At 41.2% G+C, this 10586-nt stretch overlaps 1 protein-coding gene across 8 annotated transcripts in view; it reads left to right on the top strand.

Moving 5' to 3' along the window:
* Positions 1 to 8576, top strand: part of MFSD6 (major facilitator superfamily domain containing 6) — a 28494-nt gene extending 19918 nt beyond the window's left edge. For 6 of the 8 annotated variants that reach the window (XM_032693521.1, XM_032693519.1, XM_032693520.1 and 3 more), the window contains 4 exons: positions 719 to 880; positions 1451 to 1549; positions 3645 to 3925; positions 6341 to 8576. In XM_032693521.1, coding sequence (XP_032549412.1) covers positions 719 to 880; positions 1451 to 1549; positions 3645 to 3925; positions 6341 to 6523 — 725 coding nt within the window. In that variant the 3' untranslated portion in view covers positions 6524 to 8576. Of the gene's footprint in view, positions 1 to 718; positions 881 to 1450; positions 1550 to 3644; positions 3926 to 6099; positions 6124 to 6340 lie in introns of all 8 variants that reach the window. The other 2 variants (XM_032693525.1, XM_032693526.1) reach the window with 2 other exon arrangements.
* The last annotated feature ends 2010 nt before the right edge of the window (positions 8577 to 10586 follow it).

Consider the following 10586-nt stretch of genomic DNA (forward strand, 5'->3'; position numbering starts at 1 on the left):
CGGGAGTGATGAGGCGGAGGCGGCGCAGTGCCCACGCAGGATGCAGGATGCAGTCACAGCGGGAGGGAGTGCTCGCCAGCTCTGCCTCTCAGCAGCAGGCGTGAAAAGCAACATCCTTGGCCTACTCTGAGGAGCTTGTGTGCTGTTCTCATCCGGACCGTTCAGTGCTAAATGCAGAGCGTGTTGGTGTTGAGTTCAGAAAGAGTTTGCTGGGAGGCGATGGGTTTTTGGGGGGAGTGAGAAGGGTAGGAGGGGATTCATTCTTGCCTGTGAAATGACATAGATATCTCTGATACAGTTTGGATTTTATGACCTTTGTGCTGCCTTCATTGTGGCAGTAAGGAGACTGCTGAGATATCAATGCTTTAATTGCCTGCAGCTTGTGAAATCAGGACTGTATTCCAAAGGCCCTGGGCCACTTCTGAAGGCAGAAGGAATCTGGCAGAGAGAGTTGTCTTCCTAGGGACTGTGTCTCAAGAAGAGTAGTGAGGTCATCTTAGAGGGACAAAGAGCTATTGCCAGACTGCAGAAGGAGTTGTGCTGTCTCCCTGTGGCTTGGTTGCCAGTATCTCATTACCAAACACTGATTTGTACTTCACAGACATTTCTCAGGGGATTTTGTTTTTCTCCATGTGCTCCAGCTGATGAGTGCAGTGGCTCAGATGTTGTGTTGGGACACTCTGGGCCTGGTACTCTTGGCAGTGTTTTATCTCTGCAGGTGTCACACACGCAGCTATATGGGCAGCTTGTATCTCGTACCTCAGCGCGGCTGTGCCTCCGGAGCTGAGGACATCGGCCCAGGGAATCCTGCAGGGTCTCCACTTGGGTCTGGGTAGAGGATGTGGAGCCATGGTTGGAGGAGTTTTGGTCAATTACTTTGGTAAGGACAAACTGTATTGAAAAATTTCATTTTATTTATTTGGTTTTACTGAACTATCGGCTTTAAACTTATTTATGCTTTAGGTATTGTTATACTTTAAAGTGTAATACACTTTTTATGAATCACAGTCACAGAACTGCTCAGGCTGGAGAGGGTCCTGAAGTCTCCAGTCCAGGCCCCTGATCAAAGCAAGGTCGGCACTGCATTCAGACCACAGCGCTTACGGCTTTGTCCTGTCAGTGTTGCAGGTTCATTAAATATGTTATGCCTAGATATCTTTAGTATTGTGGAAGCAAATCTCCAGCCTGATCCATAAGTAAGATGAATGAATCCTTTGTGAGAGAATAGGTTGATGCTGTAAAGCCTCTCGATGAACAAATGAGAATCTAATTACTTGGTTAAAAATCCTTTGCAAAAATACTTGATTGAAGCAGTGTTGGGGCGGAAAATGTAATGAAACAAGCTAATAAGAGGCTACATGGGCAATATATAGCCAGGGAGCACATAATGCTGACTCATTTTATTAAGTAAATAGGTTCTCAATTTAGAAAAAAATACATCTCATTACAGGTCCTGCTGCCACATTCAGAGGAATAGGGATGGCTTGTTTAGTGATTCTGCTTCTGTTTGCCCTGATCCAGTGGCTGTTGGTTCCTGATGAAGAAGAAGGTAAATGTTCATGTCACTGAGAAGCTACAAAATTAGAGCTAGTGAAAAAAGATCTCTCTGAAGCTGCTTCTGCAGCTTTCATTTTGTATGTTTGGTGTCTTAACTTAGATTTTAACAAAAGAGTTTGTTTTCAAGTGGGGAGTTTTTTCCTGAACAATGAAGAAATTGAAGTGATGTGCTGCTGCTGTAAGAAGGGCAGCACGGAGTTCTTGAATGCTGATAGAAGGAAAACATGACGTATTTTTCTGCCTGTACATCCTCTCAGTTCTGGGAATCCCTTAGGTTGGTCTTTACAGCTGTACTGAGTCATTTCAGTTGCATCCATTCTTTAAGGTCACCTCGATCCCACTCTGTGCTCTCATGTTCTACCAGTCGATGCCACCAGCCAGAAATTGTAGAGATGGCTTTCACAGGACACAAACTTCTATGGGTTTTTTAAACCTGAGATATCTCCCCGCTGGTGGAACTTGAACTTTTTAATCTCTACCTTTATTAATATAAAGGCTAACCAGAAATAAAATACTTGGTGTAAACTTAAGGAACTAGCATAAATAAGATTCTTACAAAGACAACAAAACTCTGGCAAGTTCTGAAAGGTCATGAATTTTTGATCTGTTTTTACCCAGATATTACTTTCCAGTATGAGCTTCGAGTATGACAAGGAAGTTTTTTTTAGCTGAAATATTAAATTAATTCCCCTTGACTAGTTATCAGGTTCCCTGTACTGAAGTGTTCAAATATTTATTTTGCTAATATTTTCTTCACCTCTGCTCAAATAATAAGGGCAAAAAAATGGAAAGCGAAAGGGGTATTTGCTGCTTCAGTTTCCCATCAGCATTTACTTAATGAACCTACAAAAGACCAGGGTGTTCATAGTGGCCTTATTCTGTTTGTTTCTGTCTTTGGGTTTCATTAAATACTCACTACCCATCTGAACAGTGTGTGTGTTAATTTTAAGCATGACAGTAATTAGGCTGCTTTCACGCAGACCAGTTGGATGAGTAAAATGAAGCATGTGGTCAAGTGTGTGCAGGATTAGTCTCTTCATTTCTTCGCTCCTAGGGAACGCCCAGCCCTTGCTTAAAATATCCAGTACTATCTAGGCATTTGTAAACCAAATATGATTCTATGATTTTGAAAATAAAAAAAGGTATTTTTAATTGGTAAAATATTTTTATTTGGAAAAATATTTTTTTCAAACTTTGCATAATGTGTTGTTTACAGAGAGCATACAGCTATTACTGAAAACATCCCTCAGTTTCTAACAATCTGCTTAATTACTTTTTGGATAGAAATACTCTGGCTCTCTGAAGCTTTAAAGCACGTTGTGTGGGGTCACGACAGTCGTTTTGTGGATGACATTTCAAGACAGTTATGAAAACTATTACAGTTTATTGGAAGACCCTAGATGTAAAGGTCTCTTTGGAGGATTTCTTCCTTTACCTGAAACTCTTTGACAGATACTTCATCTCCTTCAGTGTGTCACTGTCCTTGTTCTTTTCTCACGAACTGTATAACTCCGTAGTAACTATGAAGGGATGTTATTTGATTAACAAAAAAAGGTGCTGAAGATGCAGAACAATGTTTTCATTCAGAACAGTATGTTTAGAAGTTTTAAGATCAGCAATGATGATGTTGACCATGTCTCTTCACTGGCTTCCTTTTTGAAGCCAGTGTTTAATTATGAGTATGGTAAGTTGTAAGATGCAGGCTTTATGCACAGAAAGAAGTTTGCTACCAGTCTAGAAGACTTATTTTCAGTTTGCACGTAACATGAAAATTACTTCTTCCATGTAATGTGAAAACAGGAATTTCTAGTGGCTAGCTGAGAACAAAAGGACTGTTCCACACTCCTCAGCCCTCCAGTGTGGGCAGACATCTGACATCCCTCAGTGGCACAGCCCCTGAGCCTGTGAGGCAACAGCCACGTTGCATGTCCCTGACTAGACTGTGGTGTGTGGCTCCTGGCTGCTTTCAGGGTGGTGATGACCATAGTGTGAAAGCAAGAAACACTTTGTGTTCATTGTCTGCATCAGGGTTTGTTTTTTTTTTAGCTTGTTGGCATTGCCAGTGATTATTTTGTTTTAAACTTCAGAAAAGACAATGCTGGCAGAAAGGATCCCAGTGCCTTCCAGTCCTGTTCCCATAGCAACTATTGACCTTGTACAACAGCAGTCGGAAGATATCATGCCTCGGACTGAGTCCAGACTCCCTCTAAAGAAAACTAAACACCAAGAAGAGCAGGAGGATGTGAATAAGCCTGCCTGGGGCATCAGCTCTTCTCCGTGGGTCACCTTAGCTTATGCTGTCTACCAGATAAAAGAGATGGTCAAACTATCCAAAACCAATCCAGCTCCTGAGAATCAGCCTTTGCAGGTAATCTTTTAATGTGCAGGAAGCACATTTTAGATGCTTGAACACTGTATAGCTATGTAAATCTGTTATTACCTGGAAGGTATTTTCTGTCAGCTTGTAATAAAGCTGAACTTGCGACACCGTAGTTAAGATATTGCATGAAGTAAGAGTTGTTTTCTATGTATAATACAGCAGGAATAACTATTTCTTGCAAGTTTTATCTTTCTGAAGATGGGAGGAGAGGAAGAGACATAGAAAGAGGCTCTGTTTTATGGATTCAGATATACTTGAATTCCCTTAAAATTGACATTTCTTTTCATATTAGTTGGAATGTGTGAGTTATACATTTTGCAAAATTTACAAGGTGATAATTGAACATGAAGATGCACCGCTGGTTAACAGACTGTAAAATGATTTTTATTTAGTTTTGCTTCCTTGGGTGATGCTGTCAAACATCTGCATGGTTGCAGAAATAGGTGTTCCAGACAACTCCTGATGGGATACAGAGCCTTCTTTTCAAATAAAGTTAATCTCTCTTTTATCTAGAGTACCACCAGATAAGAGCCATCTAAGATAAGATTTAATATGTCTGATGGCTGGTGCTTACTTTACACCACTCCCCTTCTGTCCAGTCTCCCCCAGGAAATGTTTGTAATAGCTTCATTGGTGGTTGGATATGCTTGGATCTTGAACTTGTAATGCTCTGGCCCTGCCTTTCAGACTGGAGCTGAAGCAAAGTAGGGAAGCACTGTCCATGCAAGTTCTAGAACAGCACGGTCCGTGTCAAAACCACTGTGTTTACTTGTCTGGAAGGAGTGGGTGAGGTGCTTTCTCATGCACCCGGTAGGCGTAAACACAGAAATGCTTCTTCCATAATTGCTGTCTTTAGAAATGGGTAATTTGGGATATGAGAGTGAATCAGCAGAGCAGAGCGTGTAGGAATTTCACCTGGTCAGTGATCTCCTGCCTTCCTTACTTGACTTTATTCTTGAAAATATGTTACAGGCTTGTCTGCTTTAGGTTGGCTGGGTTTTTTTGGTTGGTTTTGACCTTCCCAGAGTCAAAGAATGTGAGTTTTTTAGTAGTGATACTGAAGATATCAAAAGGTCTCAGGATATCACAAGGACATCAAAGTAATTTGCCCAGTTTAATTGCTCCGTTTCCCACTGTAAATGTCCTCAGGGTCTTGGTTAGTGTAAGCTGCCCCCTGATGAACCAGAGAAGTCACATAGAACGTAGGCAATTTACACTGCAGGAAAATACTGTTTTTCAGGTATGTGGTGTCTGAGAGTGACTTATCCAACACTGCTAAACAGCACCCAGCCCCTTCCCTGAGAACTGTGAAGAGACCAGAAGGGCTTTAGTGCCTGTTCTCTATGGCACATGATCTCTTCATTATTCTTTTCTTCCTGTAAAAATACAGTGCTGATATAAAAGCACTTTGTGTGCCAAAATTTAATGCACCACATTGTATCATTTACTTCATCACCTCTATTCTCCAAAATCTCTTATCCCTGTTTCAGGTGCCCCAAGATGACAAACTTGCTCCAGTATATTTCAGGTTTTGTACTCAGTCATTTATTTTTGGCTGATGATATTAAAATACTGAAACTAGGAAGAAAGGCTGACCAGCTTTCTTATTAAATTTGTTAAATAGCTTCCTTAAAATGAAAATAAATAATTTGGAAGGAGGGTCAGTGCACAGAGAATTAGTGACAAAAATTATTCCTTCTTATTTCATTAAGATTTTGGATTGATTTTGCTTCTGCTTGCTTAGACTCCTTCAAACAAAGGGACATGCTGGCCATAATTTCTATGCTTCAATCCAAAACAAATAATCATAGGTAGTGTATCACCTTCTAATGAAATGTATTAGCACAAGCACTTGCTGTTTCAGTCCTGGGGAATGTGTAACCAGTGTTCAGATGTGCACATGTTCCCTGGTAAGGCCTGTTTGAGGAGACGGGATGGAATTGTACATCAGTGCTGCAAATGTTCTGCCAGTGAGATGGTCTGAGCAGTATCTTGGGTGGGGAGGGACCTATTGAGAAAAGCTATATTTAAGGAGCATGAAAAAAAGTTATAGACTTGCTTGGTCAAAAGAATGATCTTGTCTAAACACTTTGAAGTCCAGTTTATTGGTTTTTTCCCCTTGAAACACAACAAGTTTGTTTTTTGCATGCTTCTTGGGAAAGTGCAGTTAGGAAAAGACATGGAAGGTAAGCTACTGTCTGCTTGCTATTACTGTCATCTGGATTTAAATATACTGTTTTTGCTTTGCTGCTTTAAGTTTGATTTGTTATGTTGCGGGCGTTCAAGTAAATGCTTTGTGAATTTGCAGCAGTGCCTGAATGCATCTGGGGGATGTGCCAGTGGGGACAGTGTCCTGAGTGCTTATGTTGACTTTTTCCATGCAATCCTTTCCCCTCTCTTTAGAAAATCAATGAGAATTGCAGTGCTTCATCAGCCAGCTCAGCAAGACAACCCCAAAATCCGACAGATTCTGGGCAGTCTGGAAATTGTTCAGCACCAACACCTACAGCAACATCAGATTCCCAAGTAGATGGCAGCCGTGTTGTGTCGGATCATGATGCTCAGCCTGCTGCTGCAGGGCCCTGAGATGCACTCATCTTATCAAATCCAGTGCATGGAATTCTGCTTCTCACCTGGGAAACGCTGGAGTAGGAGCTCAAAAGTAGGACTTCCTTCATCTTAACAATCATAATGTGATGCAGTGCAAGCTTTTAACTATATAAAGAATATTCATATGACTACACAGAGCAACATGAGCAGGGAAGCCAAAAGTTCGGAATTCTTGAGGGAAGTGATGTTGGCCAGATAGAATGGTAGGAAGAATTCTTGGCTGCTTTGCTAAAGCTGAGTCAAGTGCTATGAGATTTCTTTGCAATCTGTAGAAAAAAAGGAGTTCACTCCTCACTTGCTGAGGCACAGAGTGTCTGACTTGATTGGATAATTTTCTTCTTTGAATTTATTCCCAAATAAAAATGAAGAGACTTTTTAAGAGAGAAACTGAGTTTCCCTGAATAGTCTATTAGAAAATGCCAGATCCAATAATTATAGAAGTGTCACAAAACTGTTTTTGTAAAGATTTCTCAGAAACAGAGTAGGTTTAGGAAGCGTATCTTAATGCTACGGTGACGGATTAAGTAAACCGCACACATATTCAAGGAATATGTTTTTGAAGCCGAATTTCTCTTGTTTGAGATAAAGGTTTAGTTCTGCAAAGCAAAGGTTTTAAACTGGCATTTTAGCGAAACACAAAAGCTGGAGGAAGGCTTCTGAAGTTACTCTCAGCACTTGCAGCCGTGCAGTTGGGCGGCATAGGTTGTGTGTGTTTGGGCAATTTTAGGTTTGATGTTGTATTGAGACAAGAATCTTTGATCAAGATTGCACAGCCTGAGATTGATCAGGGGTTTTGATGGACATGCAGTCTTCTTGGGTTTTTATTTCATCATCTATACAAGGGTTTATTTAATGCAGTGTAGTTACTATGGTTATTTATTAAGAAAACAGTAAGCTTTAAGTGCCTAGGGAAGGTGGGGGGTGGTAGGGAGGAATCACCTTAAAATCTTAATGTTTAGAATTATAGGGGCAAAGTAGTTGATGCAGAAATCAAGTAGAGTGAGTCTCAGGAGGAAGTAAAGGTAACTCAATTGCAGTATGGTTAGGAAGTTACTTTGCCCAATGTCAAGACACTGGAGGACTTTGGATTATGTTTTGTTATGCTTCTCAATACTAACTGCAGCCAGCTTGCGTGCTGGTGCATGGTGAACATTGCTGCTGGAGGGAAATCCTCGGGCTCAGGGAGGAGTCAAGAGGGGTTTAGTCAGGATAGTGTTTTGGCCCATTTTCTTAGATTAACAGCTTGTTCCTGGGGGATTCTGAGCACTCAGCTCCCAAAGGACCGAGGGAGCCCTGCTCAGCTGCCCTCCTTGAAGTCACATGTGCGTGAGGTGTCAGGCCTTCCGTGAGGAAGGTGTGTGCTCTGGGAGTGTGCAGGGAGCCAGAGGCAAGGCCAGCAGATCAGGGGTAGGGAGAGGAAGATGGCAGCAGCTGAGCAGGAAAGGGGGTGCACAGGTTCACCCTCTCTTGACATCTGGTGAGCTTGACTGAAGGGGTGTCCCATAGCTGTGCTTTAGCTGTGCTTTTAGAACAACCCACGTTCTGGCAGTGCCTGGGACCAACACCACAGACAATAAAAAGAAACATCAATGACTAGCCACTAGTTACTTTTTTTGCACTTGAACCTAAATGTACTGTACTCACGTAAATCCTCATGACTTGTCTAAGTGTCCTTTAAAATAAGAAATGTATTTATTTTATGTTTGTATAAGTTGGGGGAGAACTAAAGACTTAACAGGTGACAGGAAAGAAGGATGCTAAAAATCATCTTGAGGCTAACAAACCATTTGTTGAGTTCATGCTGTACGGTGTTACCTCAGCTGCTACTGCATAGCACCTGGATTGTGAAGTGAAGAGCTTGTACACTGTGTTTACACTTCAGAATTGTGTATTTGAAATGCCTGCTCTTTTTGGAATTGTATAGTCATTCTATGTTGCAAAATGGACATGTACATCTGGATTTTGATATTTGTGGAACTCTAAAAACTGTGGTAAGAAATATAAAATATCCATAACGTATTTAACAGTATCAACCTGAACTTTTATTTCATTTGCTCGTATTACAGCGTCAGCAGTGAACATAACCACCTGAACTGAAAACAATTCAATGATAATGATAAGGTCAGTGGAGGATACTGAACCAAGAGCCTGGGAACTACTGTGTTAAAGCAGTGTTTCATAATAAAATCTGACTGTAGGCACTAATTCCCTTCTCTGGGTTGCAGGAATGTGAGGGATGCACACTAATGTGCATCATAAAGTGGTTGGTATGGAAGTGTGCAGGGCATCATTGTAAACACCGTGAAACAGAAGATAAATGTAGCATCCTTTGTTAAGGAAGAAAGGCTTTTGTAACAGGGCAGTGGATTAACATCTAGATTCTCTTCCCAGATTTTCTGGCTGAACAGTGGACAGTACTTCACAACTGTGTTTCAGTAAGCCTGAAATCTCCACATATCACGGGAGCACTGTGCAAGTGAACTCACTGTCAGCAAAGGGCTCCAGTGACAGCAGCTGGTTTGGGTGGGTTTTGTTTATGAAATGCTTCCAGTGTTGGAACAGGCTTGTGAGGATTTTTAAGGTTAGTATTAGATATCCACTAAAGTAGCCATCATCTTTCCCATGTTGCTGCATTTCAGTGGTGCACGCATTTAGTAGTTTCCTGCTCTACTTTGGATAGTATTTACCCATCCCTGCCAAATGATGGATCTCACAACTACACAAAACATGAGTTGATTTTAATTTCTTTTTAATTTCTCCTTGTTGAAGTAGGTGGACCTGGTATTGCTCTAAATAATTTAGAAAAAGGGACAGTGTCTGAAAACATGTAATTGCCTGAACTGGGAGAGCTGTTCCATTTAATATATTGCTTAGGTAAAATATTACCTTGATGCATAATCTGGGCTATTGGATATAAATACGTATTATGTACTTATATCATACAAATATTTACTTATGTACCCCCATATTATGGAAGGAAAATCATCACCACCTCAGTAAAGAGAGGACATCCAGAAAAACTGTGTGTTTAAGCTTGGACAAATCTGATTCTCCCCCTTGGCCTCAAATTGCATGGATGGGAGTTCTTGGCTAACTATGAAGTGCACTGAAAAAACACCTGTGTACTTAAAAGCCTGCAAAAAACATTTAACAGTGACATCTCTTCAAGTATCCTTTGGATAATCTCTAATAATTTTAAGTACTCCATTTTCACAATGGTGACACAGGCAAAGGTAAAATACATCTAATTTAGTCTACTATGCCATCAAAGATTTCCTCCTTTTTTGCAGCAGATTGTTGCTAGTGCCAGAGCCCCCATCCAAGCCTGACTTCCTGAGTGTGGATGGCAATTTAGCTGTGGATTTGGTAGCAACAGCCTCTCTTAGGGGTGAGTCTTGCTGCTAGTGGCCTTCCTGAACAGAACACCTGCTCTGTTTTTGAATGTTATGGACTTAACAGTGAGTATATTTTGGATCACCTGCTTGACTGGGCTTCTGTCTGCTAAACATGCTACGGATTCTGCATAGGTCCTTACACATTTATGGCACTAAAGGGTGTTAAGTGTCTCTTTACTGTCAAGTGGAGTGTTTGTTCCTTGTAAAATGAAGCAAGGTGAAGCAATATAAAGGAGGAAGAACCATGGAAGTAAGGCTTTTGAGCACCAACTCCGAGTCCTGTGTTATACAAAGGAGCTCTTGGAATATGGTATGGCTGCCACTTCTTAGCACTGTTAGAGGTAAGAGATTGTCTTCCTTGTGCAGAGATGGACAATGAGAACCCAGGACAGCACATGCACTGCTGAAGTCACGCTGCATCATGGAGGCAGTTACAAAGAACAGGTACCCCTTCTAAAGCAAATACATCCCAGTCTGATGTACCCTTCTGGAGCACTGCCTCCTACTGCTGGCAATTCCTGGTGGGTTTGTAAGATCAGACAGTGACAGAATTGATGGTCTTTTGTTTTCCACAGTTTGGAGACAGTAAAGGAAAACAGCAAGGTGAGAACCTAAGAATACAGGGATAGTCTAAAGAACAAAAG

This window comes from Chiroxiphia lanceolata, chromosome 7 (genome assembly GCF_009829145.1).
Source record: "Chiroxiphia lanceolata isolate bChiLan1 chromosome 7, bChiLan1.pri, whole genome shotgun sequence".
NCBI classification, from domain to species: domain Eukaryota; kingdom Metazoa; phylum Chordata; class Aves; order Passeriformes; family Pipridae; genus Chiroxiphia; species Chiroxiphia lanceolata.